At 37.5% G+C, this 16,349-nt stretch overlaps 2 protein-coding genes across 2 annotated transcripts in view; both read left to right on the top strand.

Annotated features, from left to right (window-relative positions):
• The first annotated feature begins 1,524 nt into the window (after positions 1–1,524).
• On the top strand, positions 1,525–2,568 carry LOC113637589 (transcription factor Adf-1-like). Its single transcript, XM_027138305.2, has one exon. It carries the CDS (start codon positions 1,765–1,767, stop codon positions 2,449–2,451), a length of 687 nt encoding a protein of 228 aa, XP_026994106.1. The 5' UTR covers positions 1,525–1,764; the 3' UTR covers positions 2,452–2,568.
• Positions 2,569–7,601: 5,033 nt separating this feature from the next.
• Positions 7,602–16,349, top strand: part of tmem8b (transmembrane protein 8B) — a 117,733-nt gene continuing 108,985 nt past the window's right edge. The window contains exon 1 of the mRNA XM_027138603.2: positions 7,602–7,943. Coding sequence (XP_026994404.1) covers positions 7,859–7,943 — 85 coding nt within the window. The 5' untranslated portion in view covers positions 7,602–7,858. The remainder of the gene's footprint in view (positions 7,944–16,349) is intronic.

The raw sequence follows: 16,349 nt of genomic DNA, 5'->3' as shown, positions 1-16,349 counted from the left end.
GACCTTTAGGTTTCACAGAACCTATAGTATCATCAGACATTAGGGTGACATCTCAAAAAGAAAGTTTCAATTTCTCCAAGTTTTCCTGTTTATTTTGTATTTAGCCAGGCTTTGATAGATCTGCCAAAAGCAGATACACCTAGGAGGGACTTTGATTCTATCAAAATTAAGCATAACTTGATGAATAAAATATAAGAAAAAAAATCAATGGTGACAAACACTGCACTGACAGTCTCTCCACTTAAACAGTTTGGAAACATTTCCACAGTCCTAGAAAATTAGGAAAGCAGTTGGTCACTGACCATACAAGAATGATTTTAGAAACCAGAACTGCTTTACTATGCATATAAACCAAATATATGAAGAAAGAAATATGTGAAAAAGGACACACAAAAGTATTTTGCTGCTCTCTAGTGGACTCTATAGACTCATGAATGTAACTTACTGAGTGTCCATGAGTGTTCACTGAGGTCTTCATTTTTCATTAAGGATTCCAAGCGCACTAAGGTTGGACATTGAAGCCTTTCTGATAGTGAAACACTGTTGTACATGATGTACACTGTCTGATAGTGAACACATTGTTGTATATGATGTATACTATCTCATAGTGAACACATTGTTGTACATGATGTACACTGTCTGATAGTGAAACACTGTTGTACATGATGTACACTGTCTGATAGTGAACACATTGTTGTATATGATGTATACTATCTCATAGTGAACACATTGTTGTACATGATGTACACTGTCTGATAGTGAAACACTGTTGTACATGATGTACACTGTCTGATAGTGAAACACTGTTGTACATGATGTACACTGTCTGATAGTGAACACATTGTTGTATATGATGTATACTATCTCATAGTGAACACATTGTTGTACATGATGTACATTGTCTGATAGTGAACACATTCTTGTACATGACAAAACTAAGGATTCCCCTGGAGTTCTTCACCAAGTAAAGAAAAATATTATATTTAAATTCATGCACTGAAAAAAGCTCAACAAAACAATAAAATAGTTTAATGGCTAAAAAAACAATTCTGACATACCTAATAAATACCTTCTAACAAATCACACCCATTTTTACATTTCAAGCATTTGGCAGATGCTGTTATCCAGAGCGACTTACATTCTCATAATTTTTTTTATACAACTGAGCAATTGAGGGTTAAGGGCCTTGCTCAGGGGCCCAACAGTGGCAGCTTGGTGGACCTGGGATCGAACTCACAACCTTCCTTTCGGTACACGTTGGTAGCCCATCACTATAACCCCTTTGTGAATAAGATTGGACATAGTTGCTAACTACTAGGCTACCACATGCCCCATATGTGGGACCTCCCCAAACTGTTACCCCAAAGGTGGGGGCACAAACGTGTCTAGAATTTCTTTGTATGACTGACCAGCATCTTTACCTATGATAATTAGAAAATTGTGTTCTACAACGACGCAGATGTACAAGCAAATAATGAGCTCTTTGGCGTTCCATTGTTTTGACCCTTTTCGTTTTCCACACACACGCCTCGTATAACGCGTACATACGCACGTAGCGCACGCAGTGACTCCGAACACCACATAGCGGCGACGCACAGACCGCCAAAAGACCTCCTCTGTGTTCGCGCGCGTGTGCGGAGCTCTGCGTCAGTACGCGCTGATTGGTTAAGCGTCAAAGCACATCCGTTAGCGTTTACGGAAATGTTGAAACGAGAACCCAAGAAACTCTCAAGCTAAAACGCACTAAAACAACTTATAAACCGAATGGGGCAGTTCGAAGATCAGTTATCTGAAGAAGTGCGACGTTATAAGCACTTATACGACCCTTCTTCGAAACATTACAAACAAGGTGACGTGATGTTGAAGTCCTGGAAGGAAATAGGCCAAAGACTGGGAGAAGATCCGGAGGTGTGCATGAAGAAATGGAAAGCCATTCGAGACAAATTTGTGCGTCTGAAGAAAAGATTAAAGAACAGAAATTGCGATTCTGGACCGGACGAAGAGAAAGAACCGGAGTATTGTATGAGGTTGTCGTGGCTTAATGGATTTATTAAACACCGAGACGCGAGGAACGACTTGGTCCCTAAAAGTGAAGCTGGAGAATGGAGGCGGTCTTCAGTCCAGCAAGCGACCTGCAGCGACGACGACGACGACTCGGCGTGCACGGAAGTGACGTCAGTGAGCCAGCCTGTCAAGAAGAGGAAGCGACTCTCCAAAGGGGAGGATATCGTAGACAAAATATCGACTCTGCGCCAGGAAATGGTGAACTGTACGACTCTGGTGTCCCAACTGAGCGCCATCACGGAATCCCGTCGATGCAGTGACGAGTTTTTTACTTTTGCTCAAGCTGTAGCGGACTCTCTCCGGAAACTTCCGCCTGAGCGCGTGGAGGCGACCAAAGTGAAACTGTTTACTGTGCTTGGAGATGCACATAATGCAGCAGGGCTTTAAATAAACACACACACACACACACACACACACACACACACACACACACACACACACACACACACACTCTCTCTCACTCACACACACAGATAGACAGAGACAGACACAAGCACACTCTCTCTCTCTTACTCACTCTCTCTCTCTCTCTCTCTCTCTCTCTCTCTCTCTCTTACTCACACACATTCTCTCTCTCTCTCTCTCTCTCTCTCTCTCTCTCTCTCTCACACACATACAGAGAGACAGTCAGACACAGATAGACAGACAGACACAAGCGCGCACACACACACACACACACAGACAGAGACAGACACAGATAGACAGACACAAGCACACACTCTCTCTCTCTTACACACACATACTCTCGCTCACACACACACACACACACACACACAGTCTCTCTATCTCTATCTCTCTACATGCACAAGTATCCTATAATCACATTTCCTCTGTTTTTCTTAAACAGTTCTACAAATTAGATATTTTTATATGAAACTAAATTAAACCTTTGGTGTTCTAAAAGTTTCATTTATTTTTGTGTGCGCTCTTACAGCACGAACATTTATCCACAGTTTTATTCAGATATATTTGTGGCAGCCTGGGGAAAACCCTTCATATACAGTATGTGGTGAAAACATTTTCTACTCAACTTCTGAAAATTATAAACTTTTTTGAACTAAATTATCCTTTACTTTTGTAATTACAAGTACAAATATTCCCAAATTTTCAAGTGGAGAGAGTAACCATGGTGCAGGAGCTTCATAATCATTTTGACACCTAATATATGCTTGCAAACTGAATTCTTTAGACAGACAGACTGTACAAAGTGCCTTTTTACCCAATGTGGATCTTTGCAGAAAGCACAGGCAGAATATGCAAAATAAAAAATATATTTCTGTTTTCTGAGAGTTGAGTCATATTGGTTAAAACCAGATTCTTATAATTTTCATAAAATTGAGGGGTTTGCTCAGACTGCCAGATATACTGTATATTTTTGAACAGCTCAGTAATTGTTATACTTTAATCCAGTTACAGAATGTTGAATCAATCGCTCGTTTTGTAAAACGATTAAAATAGGACAACGTAGTTAACTTGTGTATGCGTGACTGTGTAAGTGGGGAGTGCTATGTCTTTTATGGGTGCCAATGAGCCTCAGTCATGTGTCTTTGAGTAAAGTTGTGTGTAAAAACCACACCACAATTGTATGCAGAATTTACAAAAGTTTGCTGATTTTTTTTCAATGTATTCATGTGTGTATGTTGATAAATGGCCAAAGATTCATAAATTATTGGGTAAACAGTGTAAAAAGACTGAGTTCACAGAGCGGAAATGGGCAAAAAAAAGATGATCACAGGCAGAAGTGAAAGTATTTGCTGATCTTGAGAGAAATTACGAAGGTAAACTTAGTGTCCATTAAGTAAGAAATGTTCTGACAAAAGCTGAGTAAAAGTATTAATGCTAATTTACAAGGTTTCCCCACAGTCCCCACAGTCTCTAAACATTGTTGCCTCTGAAAGTGGTCTCTAAATGAACTCTAAATTATATATTAATTCTGCCATTTGCACTGCTTATTTTTCCCTCTGTCCAGACCAGCCTTCTTTTATTTGGTAGCATGTCATCATAATTTAACAATATCTGTATGTTTCTCTGAGTCCTGTGAACTTCCTTGTGGGCTGTTGATTATAATCTTATAGCAGCATGTCCTCAAGTGTTGTAATTCATAATTAATCTACAGTATGGGATGGAGTATAGTGATTTGGAAGTGTTTTAAACTATAATTAATCTGGAAACAGATTCCAATCTGGCAACCCTGATTTCAACATAACCTCTTCTACAGCTGTATGCTTTATAGCCACTTTACTAGATTGATATTTGAATATAGTTCTTAAACATGGATGATACTAAAATAGACCTTTGTTTATACTGATTTTACATAACAACATTCATTGAAATGGGATGGAAAAGGTCGATTACAAATAACAAATAATTAATATATATATATTATTGAAAACTAGTTATTTAGTTTTTCTAACATTTCTAATTAAACCCTACATATTTAATTTTAGGCTGTCATAGTGGTTTAGTATATACAACCCCAATCTCTGACCAAGTGATTCCATAATCACATTGAGAGTAATATTAAGCACATAGGAATAAGTAGGACAGTTACAGTTACTGTGTAGGTTTGAATAGAACATTAAGTGTCGTCGGTCATGTCTCAGTACATTTCTGCAGGTCTCTGAATTAAACAGGTTCATCCAAATTTGAGCAGCACGCAAAGCTCTAGCGTTGAGAGAAATCCAAGGTCGAACGACATTTGCCACCGGTGCTCTCCATTTCTCATCTCCAATCCTACCAAAATGATGGAGTATTGGGTCTCCAGATATGCTTGTGACATCAGTACAGACGATGAAGTGGTGGAGGGTAACAGCAGCCCTGAGCACTTCAATAATCTCTTGTGGGCGGAGGAAGCTTTAGGAATATTTCATGCTGCATCTAGAGTTCCTCTGTCTTACTGTGACAAAGTGGTGAGGTCCATGCACAAGACCGGGAAACAGTATCATTTACAGCCACTACATAAAGGTTTTCTGGTAAAATAATGTGGAAAATCCTACCTGGGCCTTTACAAGCCCTATTACCTTCATCCAAGTAAATCATTAATTTTGAATAATGGGTAGGATTCACAACAATATGGACACAAATGCTGCTAAGGTATTTAGCATTTAAATTCTTCCCTTGTTTCTATTTTTTTCCTGTTACAGTGCAATGTAAGACTTACTTATTTATTTAATTCTCTGCTTTCTGTACATGTTGGATAGCTACACTGAGCATGAAATTCCTGACAAAATTGAACTCACCTTGATAGCTGCACAGTTACGACACCTCATTACGCTTCTTTTGTTGTACTTCGAACTCATTTTCCAGCTTACATTCAACACTGTTCAGGTGACTACAGCTCTATTCAGTGTAAAGAATCTGTATTAAGAACCTGAAGTATATTAAGTAAATTAAGTAAATTTTCCTGTAGATTAGTCCTTAGCTTTAGTTCATATTTTGGTTGTATGTCACCTTAACATTTCATAGATAAAGAACAAATCATAAACATTTTTTCTGCTGCATATTGAACTAACTGTAGCCTATTTGTTAAAGATGCAGGATGACCACCTAGTAATGCATTACAATAGTCCAGTCTAGAGGTCATGAATGCATAAACTAGATTCTTAGCATCAGATAAAGATAGGTTGTTTCTTAGCTTGGCAACATTTCTAAGGTCGAAGAAGGCTGTTTTTGTAATATGGGCAATATAATTTTCAAAAGTTGCTGTTTAATATAACACCCAGGTCTTTCAGTGATGAGCTAGTAGTAACAGTAGATCCCTCTAAATGGAAGTTGAATTGTGAGAGCTTCTCTGTACTGGTATTTGGACCAATAAGTAATATTTAAGTCTTATCAGTTTATAAGTAATATTTAGAAGTCTTATAAGTATAAAATAATTTAACAATAGAATATTTATCATCCGTTATCACCTTTAACACACTCGGTTAGACAATTTCCATATTTCATCTGGTTTTGATGAGATAAATAACTGGGTATAATCAGCATGAATGTATATTGAGAAAAGCAGGGGTCCTAAAACTGATCCTTGAAGGACCCCATAATTAACTGGATGATTCTCCATTTAAATCTACAAAATGGTATAGATAAGACAGGTAGGATCTTGTCTTATATATACTGTATGTTATATAATTATTTAAAGTACTGCTGTAAAAATCTGTTCTCCATCCTGATTTCATCTTGATATTTCTAGCTGTCTCAGCCAAAAGACCAGAATGATTCATCATCTTTTCTCAGTATGTTCATGCTGGTCAAGCTGGCCTCTCAGCGTGATCCTGTTTCCTCACAAGCTAAACCAACCATTTTCCATTTTGCCCCTTAGATGGTCTTGCTCCCAATATTCTAAAGGCTAAATGAGGCTATACTATCACCATAATGGGTTCTTCAGAACCCATGATCCTAATTGAATCCCAAGACTTTTGTTGTAATGGTGTAGAGCAGAACTATGTTGTACCAGGCAGTAGTGATGCCTCACAGTTCCAGGGTTCCCAGGTTCAACCCTGAGCTCTGGTTATATTCGGTATGGAGTTTTGTAAATGTTCACCATGTCCATGTAGTTTTTCCTCCAGTTTCTCCAGATTCTTTGTATATTCCAAATACATGGTAATAGATGATTTTTTCTACTCTAAATGGTCCCTATGGATGATAATCTGTGGGCATGGTGCTTTACAATGCATTAACATCCAATTCAAGATGTACAGTATTCTCAACTTACATCCAGTGGGCAGGTCATGAATACTGTACACTGCAACCATGACCAGGGAAAAGCAAAGCTGTTACTGAAGATGGAAAAATGTATATGTAGGCCTATATCTAATGTCAGTAAAGTCTGAAATGCTACCAAACAGCTACTGCAGTAATATTATGGGCTATAATGACTAGGTAATATTAGTTGTGATTATTATTATTATTATTATTATTATTATTATTATTATTATTATTACTATTATTACTATTATTACTATTATTACTATTATTATTATTAAATTGAATAATATTTCAAATTGTGTGAATTCCAGATGCAGGGTACAATCAGATTTATAAACAATTATTTATATAAAAAATAACTACTTTTAGTCTGTGTGCAGTACATCGTTAATTTGTTAAAGGCTTGTGCTGTTTTTGTGTGTGAAAGTAATAAAGCCTTTTATCAGTCCACTCCAACAGAGCTGCGGCTTTCAGCGACTCCGGTAATCTGATTAAAAAAAATAACCTTTTCCTCATGTTGTGCTGTAGGGGGCAGCATTCATCTTCTTTACACAATGAACTTACCAACTTCGATGCAACTATCAGTTGACGATTAAAATAAAGACATCACTATAATGCCCTTTGTAGATACTCTTTATATAAAGTTTATTCTTATATAACTTTAAGAGAAAACGTCTACATTTGTTAATATGTAAAGAAACATAAATGAGTGAAAAAGTTTAAAACAATACCAAATAACAAAAAGAAAGTTTAAAACAATACCAAAAGTAACTTTTTTTTTAAGACGGTTAAAGCTTGAAGCTCAACGGTGACAACGAACCCACGCTAATTTCCTCTAATTCCGCGTATCGGGTTTGACTGAAGGTTTCCTCCTTCAATGAACTACTTTGGAAAGAGAGAACCATCCAATCCCAGCTGCAGGGAGGAGGAGCCTTCTCGGAATCGCTCCCCACGCCACCCCTCCTTCCACCTGACGTCATGCGCGAGCGGCCGGTCCGTCGCGAGACGCGAAGATGTGGACGGGCGCGGTAATATAAACTGGCGGCCAGCCGCTCTCGGAAGGTGAACCTCTGGTCGTTTTTTAATCGCGATGCGGCGGCTCGGAGATGTGAGGTCGGAATCGGGCCGCCTGCAGCTCCTTGTGCTCGTTTGCGCTCATCTTTGCTCCATCACAGGTGAGTCCGTTACCGCGAGATGTCCGGTGTTGATGCGGAGGAGCTGTCCTTTGTGCTGGTGCTGAAACACTTCGCTTAATGTCGCTGGTAGCAGTAGCAGTGCTGTTGTTCCGGATGTTTTAATTGCTCATCGTGTAGTTAAATGAACGTTCCTCGGTGTTGAAAATTCACAGTTACGACTATTAGCGCTCTCTTTATGTTCTCCAAGCTTTACTTTTACTGAAACGCACTGATCTGTACAAATAAACTGGCAAACAAAGTGAATATAAGATATTTCCGAAGTAGTGCATCATTATAAACATCAACATTAGAGACAACACTGAAAAACTTAGCTCTGTCCTCCTGAAACACATCAGTGTACTGAATATTTAGAAAAACAATAAAAGTCAAGACAGATTCGCTAGAGGATTTATGTCACCTCTATATCTTCCTTCCTATCTATTTCTATTGCTGCAAAGGAAAAGCATGGCATTTAAGTTCTTACACACACATTAAACTGTGAGATCTAAAGTCAATAAGACAGCTTTTAGTCAATGCGCCTCATCATCATGTAGTGACTTACACAAACATCTAAAACTAATCATTCATTAATCATTAGCAGATCTTAAGATATATGTGTATAAAGGAATTGTTTTTCCTTGCTGTTCTAAGTGTTATTGGTTATATCCTCTCCCTAAATATAGTTTGCGTTAAATGTTGTTATACCTTCTTTGCCAGGGATTGTTTTTTTTTTTTATATCTTTATCTTTAAATAAAGATGAACAAACAAACAAAAATATAAACTAAACAAAAACAAACAGAACAGAAACTGAAGCATATGTAAAGAAATTCCTTACAACAAAAAGTCTTCTTTGTTATATGTACACCTGCAATCCATATGAGCTGATATTTATTATAAGTAAATTATTAGAGCAAATCGTTTCTCTCTCAGACGGTGTAATTTTAATTCCAGAGAAGACACTGTTCATTGTTTACAGCAAAATGTAGATCATTTGTAAAGATACAGACAAAGATAGCAGATGAGATACCAGAGTGAGACAATAATAACCTTTGCAGTGTGATGGTGATTAATAAATCCCACTGTTGACATTAGCATCTATGTAGAGAGTATCATGTCCCTCCATGTGGAGCTTAATACATATAGGAAATGAAAGTGTTCATCTGATACTTAAACCCTGGTGGTGTTCATTCAACATTAGTCCATAAGAAAATTGACTTTTCTTTCATTCCTATGAGAAAAAAAAATTCCAGCATGTTATACATTTCACATCAGGTTTATCTGCATGATTAATGCCTTAATGCTTAATGCTTTTTTCTAAAAAGGGATCTGCATAGAAGCTTTTCTAAAAGCAATCCCCTCAAATACACACCCAAGAGCCTGAAGAGGTGGTAGATGGAACCTTTTTTTCTAAGAATGTGGAAATTGGCTCTGGCTCTTGCAAGGCAGAGATCTACGAGATGTAACAATGTTATTTTTAAAAGCTGAAAATTATACATTGGGCTTAATATCACAACATCAGTTCACAACTTATAAGTTGGCCTTTACAAGGCCAAATGGAGGAGGTGCTGGTGAATTGCTTGGATCACCTCATGCTGTATGGTTTGTATCAGTTTACATCTTTAATTCACAGTTGTAAATGTCTGCGTGTGGTACATTAATAAGTAGTGTATATCGGTTTAACAGTACTTGTGATTTCAGCACTGAACTGAAGTGTGATTTCAACCAAATATAGAATTATTACCACACAGTATCCACTGAAAGACTGCTATCAAGTTGAGTGTTGAAACAAATTCATAAACACTATTGAACTGATAAACAGTGCAACGAGTGATATGTGACAGTGAGGGAACACAGAAACCATACGCAAAGCTCTTGCGTTTACTCACATTGATTGCGGTATCGATGAGTAGCTAGAGCAGAGTGATCCGCAGAGGCACACATAACCACGCTAGAATGATAAGCAGCATGGTCTCATGGGAGAATGAGTCACAGCAGACTGAACGTGGCAGTTTAATCAGATAGACTTCCATGGAGAAACAGATGTCGGCAAAGATCTGTGTGCATATGACTCTGTTTCAGAGAGGACTCTTCTGCCTTACTGCTCTGTGTGCCCATATTGCTTAGAAAGACGGGTGGCAAATTAAAGAAAAACCAATATGATGTGACTTATTAAGGTGTCAAACCAGCATGAGTTGACAGAACAGATTGAATGTGCTGTTAGGCATAGATTCAAATCATACTTCTGAAATATATTTCTTTAATTGGGGTTTGTTCGAAAGAGCTGTCTAACAAGTCACTCCAGAATCACCCGTAGCAGTTTATTAAGGTTGAGATCAGTGAACAGTGAAGAAGGTAGCATATGAATTACACCATGATCTTAGTCATCAAACCATTCAGTGAGCCCCAGTCCCCTTGTGTCATGTCCTTGGGGGTGGAGTCATCCTATAAGAGACCACTTCCATCAGATTAGAATTGTTTCCCAATAAGCAGAAGAGCTTTGCATTCTTTTGCAGTGACACTTCATTCTAAAGAAACAAAACACATAACATAGCCATCATTTTTTTCCTTTAATTTGTTACCCACCTGTACAACATCCTTGGAGCATTTTTATTAGGCAAGAGTGGAAAGAAGGAGAAAAAGGAGCGCAAGAGAGAGGAATGCTAGTACAGTGGTAGCATTTAATTTTGTTTTCCGGGTTAATGTCATTTCGCGCTGTTGTTTAAACCCTCATGAGAATAATACAGTCATGTAAAATTTCCCTTTGACTAATATTCACACTCTTACTAAGATCATAAAAAAGCTCTGTTTAGATCTATTGTTATTGCCTGTTGTTTTGGAATTTGAAACCTAATGATGTTTTATAAAGATTAATGAAACTGTACATACTTTAGAAAATATACTCTTAGATACGTGCAAATTCTAAAAGAATTCTACCTGAAAACTTTATTGTTAAGAATAAAAACACTTTTGTAATGTAGAAGTTTCAATGGCTTAGTCCTTTTATTTTTCAACCAGCATCAAGTATAAATAAATAAAAATGTATGTATTAAAAGCAAACAAACAAACAAAATCACCAACAACTAATTAATAGAACCTGCAGGCCAGTGATATATAATTCTAAATTATTTTTATAATTATAATTGATGTTATAATTTGTAGATTTTTGGAATGATTTTCTTACAGCTTAATGCAGAATGCTAGGATAGAGCATATTCCTACATTCTTAAAGGAAGAGGTTTTTATCTAGAAGTCTAAACAACTCTTACATTCGTTCCTTTAAGGAAACAATTAAAGGTTTGTTTCTCTGTCAGAAAAGGTTCCAAATAAATTAAATAACTAGTCAGTAATAACTATTTAAAGATTCTCTCTGATTTAGAGAAGACATAAGCAGAGTAACTTTATGAAACTTTGTGTTGTCCTAAGAACCCTTAAAGAGCTTTTGTTTTGTTTGCTTTAAAGGTGTGCTCATGAACTTCCTGCTTTACAACAGGTTTTTGGATCTCTTGCCCACTGAGAATAAACGCACACCTGTTTTTAGTCAAATCAAGGAAATTACCCAGGAGGTACCTCCTATTAAGCATCAGAAGATTATTTAGCTCTTGTGTTTGTTACGATATCCCTGGAGCTTCAGGGAAAGTGTGCAAGAGATTAGTTACTTAATCATTGGTGAGACAGACGCACAGCTTGTCTTGGGCTTGTTTTGTTGAATGTATGATCGTATCATGAGGCCGAAAACAATTCATCTGGTGCAAAATCTGTTCCATGTCTTAGAAATCTCATGGTTCGGAAAATGTAAATGAAATTAATCATGAGATTAAATGCTATGAAGTGTTTATTTTTTTGCGTTCTGCTGGTTGTTGCAAATGAGATATGTTTTGTGCCATCACAATTATTTTGAAATGAATTCTTCGCTCTCTTTAAATTGTCTTTTTTGTCTTTTCTGAAGTAGATTAAGCAAACAAATGTCTAGATGTAGTAATTAATATATAATAATTTCTACTGCTAAACATATCTCTTTATCTAACTCTGTATTTTAAATAAATGTTAATATCAAAAAATATATATGTATACATTGTTATGCAATATGGAATGCACTTTTTATACAATATGGAATGCACTCAGGACATATCCCTTGACAACCGGGTAGGAAATTATGTTTAATAGGCTTGTATTTTTTTTCACAAAACCAAAAGAACAACACTTGTTTAACTGATTAGTTCTGATTCCTGTAAGTAGTGTTATGTCATGCATAATGTTCTCATTCACGTAATGTCCAGAACTGGTTAAAACCATGAGATAACCGGCGCCATGAGAACCCCACAGGGAATTTTGGGCATCACTGCTTTGTGCAAACTTGATCAGAATACCATCTGACAAATGCATATTGCAGCACCCTGATTGATGTCATGCCAGAACAAAACTCAATATGTGCTGCACTGAGTTGCTAATCTGGTCTTCAGCAGGAACTAATGGAAGTCTGGCTCTGTGAGTTCGTCGGGCTTGCGGTAATCCAGACAGAGTGAGGAATCTAACAAAAACAGCATCAGCTTTCACTGTCTGGGCCAGGAATATGACCAGTATGTGACAGGTGTGATTAAAAAGGTGATGGCTTGGAGTGGCCAATAAAAGTCAATACCAGATTAATAATTTAGCACTACAACTGTGGGTATATACTATATGCATGATAGCATTAATGCATCAATTCAGTGTAAGTGATTTAATATTAAATGATCCAGTGTAGAAGATTCAGTATAGGTGATTCAGAATAGATTAATCTGTTTGCATGTTTATGTGTAGTTGATTTAGTATAAGTAATCCAATATAGATAATTCAATATAGATGATTTAGTATTGCTGACTCAGTATAGATGATTCATTGTAAATTAATTCAATTGAATTCAATTCAAGTTTATTTGTATAGCGCTTTTTACAATGGGCTTTGTCTCAAAGCAGCTTTACAGAACATAAACATAGAACATAAGGTAAAGATAAAGAGAAATATAGAGAATTAATATAATAAAAATTCAAGATATACAGTATATAGTTCAGTGTGTATGTATGTATGTATGTGTATTTATCCCCAATGAGCAAGTCTGAGGTGACTCAGGCAGCAGTGGCAAGGAAAAACTCCCTTAAATTGGTAAGGAAGAAACGTTGAGAGGAACCAGACTCAAAGGGGAACCCATCCTCATATGGGTGTCACTAGAGGGTGTGATTATAAATATACAGTCAAACAAATGTTGAATTGGTGTAAAGGTCAAATGGAGTTCAGATCTCCTCTTGGTATCATAGAGTCCAACTGGAGCTGGTAGATCTGTAGATGTGAATTAAATTAGGGATGAGAATCAGTGTTACATTGTGATGTAATATGGGATTTCTTTGCCAGTTTGGAAGTGTTAGTTCTTTATTCATATGCTACACACCCTTTGTTTACGCTCACTCACACAGACACACGGTTAGAGTTTCAAGTGACCATTGATAATACAATGGAAGCTTCCAACTATAAAGACTCCATTAAACATCTGACTAAATAATGTTGCCAAAATGATGTGTTTTGTTTAATTTGCCTTCCATGTTTAAGTGTAATATTCATTATTCATGAACTGTAGCCATGTGACATAAACACTTTTTACCTAGCAGTTCCTTAATTACCAATTAACAACGATAGAGTTTAAAAAAAAAAAAAAAAAAGTTTTATTAATGACCAGGAGCATATGTATGTATGTATACACAGTAGCTACATAAAGCAGCCACAAAACATTAAAACCACTGACAGGTGAAAAGAGTAACATTGATTATTTCGTTACAATGGCACCTGTCAAGTGGTGAGATATATTAGACAGCAAGAGAACAGTGAGTTCTTGACATTGGTGTGTTGGAAGCTGGAAAATTGGGCAATCGGAAGGATCTAAGTGACTTTGACAAGGGCCAGATGACTGGATCAGAGCATCTCCAAAACAGCAGATGTTGTGGAGTGTTCCCTGTATGCAATGTTTAGGACCAACCAAAAGTGGTCATTGGTACTCAAGGGTTATTGTTGCACATTGGAACTGAAGGTTTAGTCTGTCTGGTTTGATCCCATAAAAGAACTACCGTAGCACAAATTATTGAAAAAGTGCTGTTGTCAGAATACACAGTGCATTTCTGCTTGCTGTATAGGACTGCATAGCCTTAGACCAGACATGCTGCTGCTCACATACAACAGTGCCAACAATGGGCATCAGAACTGGACCAATGGAAGAAAGTGAGCTGAGATGTGTGTATGTGTATGTTGCTTACCTGGTAATGATCTGGCATTGAGATGCAACTATAGGAAGAAGGCAAACTGGCAGAGGCAATGTGATGATTTGGACAATTTTCTGCTGGAAAACCTAAGTTCCTGGCATTGTTGCAACCCAAGTACACCCACAGTCGTGGCTATGGTATTTCCTAATGGCAGTTACGAAAATTGTTCAGAAATAGTTAGACAAGCATGATAAATAGTTCAAGGTGCTGCCTTTAAAATCCAATTTCAATCCAATCGATCATCTGTGTGATGTGTTGGAAAAACAAGTCTAATCCATGGAGTGGATCGCATCTTTCAGCTGCTACCGTCTTGTTGCCAGATACCAAAGCACACCTTTAAAGTTGTTGTGGAATCCATACCTTAGTGGTTTTAATGTTAAGGCTGAAATAAATAAATAAAATAAAATAAAATAAAATTCTGATAGTTTTCCATTGTACATTGCACTGCATGGTTTAAGCCTCATGATTCAGCTAGTCTATTAATTAGTCCTCTGTGAGTTAGGTGTATATGAGCAGGGACCACACAGAAATCTGTAATACAGAACTTGTTCAAAATTGGAATTTCATTTAGCTTGTTACAAAGTTTGACTGATGAAAGGCATGAAACCCTCTTGCATCAGTGCGGTCTCAGATGTGTTTCGGGCTCCACTATCACTCGCTCTTCTATATCTGCAGTTCACCTCTCTGAGAATCACAGAGCGTGCTGCAAATTTCCCACCAAAATGAGCACTGACAAGCAGCCCTGCTGTGTTAGAAGTGCGTTCATAAGGGTAGAACAGTCTGCATAGCAATCTGTCAGCTCATGCCTCTTGAATTGAGTCATGCTTAAGAGGAGACATGCTAATTTCTTGTGAAACTAGGGCATGCTACAAATCCCACAGAAAAAAAAAATCTTTCTAGAACAATGGGAAAGTATCTGTAGCAAGCAAGACGTTGACAGAGCATAGGTCAGACAATTTCTAACCCGACCATTACTCAGAAGGCATGGATGATTACTCGAGTAGACAATCTGAGTTACTACAGAAATTCTTTTTTTTTGAACTACAGAAAAGTGGGATTTCACATTTATGTGTTTTTTTTATAGCAATAGGATATTTAGGAATAGAAGTCTTCCCAAAAACACGAATACAATAAATTATTATATTTAGCCATGCACAGCATCCAAGTACCTTTTACTGATGCAAGTGATAGATGGATGTGTTTATCTTTCTGTCACAGTGGTAGCCCATCACCTAGCAGAGTGAAATTATCTCCTTAAAATAACACGCCAATAGCAAGACCTGCTTTATTAATCAACGGCCTTGTCATCTCAGGGTTCAGTGTTATTAAACCAGCAATGGCTTGCCCATCCATGAGCTGTCACCTGGGATGAAAAACAAGAAAATTAAAATGACACCAGGTCAAGGCTCATCTATGATCTATGTGAGGTGCAATGAAAAATGCTTTAAGAAAAGTGGGAGCTGTAGAGCAAATCACAAAGAGAATTCATCTAAGCGTGATCAGATTGAGTTAATACACCTGTGTTATATCCACTTACAAATACAAAGAAGCAAAGGACATAAAAGTATAGTGAAGCTCAGAGAAAAGTGTGGGATGGATAGCAATTTATTAAGCTATAGACAAGCAAATACAGCTCTGGCTATATTATATTGACCTTTCATATCATGTTTGCCTTGTGCAAGTTATTTACACATAATCCAGAGAAGTGAACAGAGGGCTCAGAACTCAACCAATTTGCAGCAGATTTCTGATCCTAAATGGCAAGCTTTGTTTTGTACCAGCCCATGCTGAGCTGACACTTGTGTACTCGCGTGAAGGGCACATCCTGCTCCAGAGGGCTATACTGTCAGCCTCTGCTCCTCTCGCCGCCTGGGTCTGGCATTAGAGCTGCTTTGCTAATTACACTCATCCTCGCATATCCGGTCCCTCGCTGACTCACCAACTGCCACTAGGGAAAAGAGGTTTCCATTTTCTGTCAGGACCATGTTCTCTCTCTCTCTCTCTTTCTCTCTCTCTCTCTTTCTCTCTCTCTCTCTCTCTCTCTCTCTCTCTCTCTCTCTCTCTCTCTCTCTCTCTCTCTTTGTATCTCATGCCCTGCATCTGCCTTTTGTCTGCCTCTGT

This window comes from Tachysurus fulvidraco, chromosome 9 (genome assembly GCF_022655615.1).
Source record: "Tachysurus fulvidraco isolate hzauxx_2018 chromosome 9, HZAU_PFXX_2.0, whole genome shotgun sequence".
Classification (NCBI taxonomy): domain Eukaryota; kingdom Metazoa; phylum Chordata; class Actinopteri; order Siluriformes; family Bagridae; genus Tachysurus; species Tachysurus fulvidraco.
The sequence above is the reverse complement of the archived record's forward strand: the minus strand, read 5'-3'. Positions and strand labels throughout refer to the sequence as shown.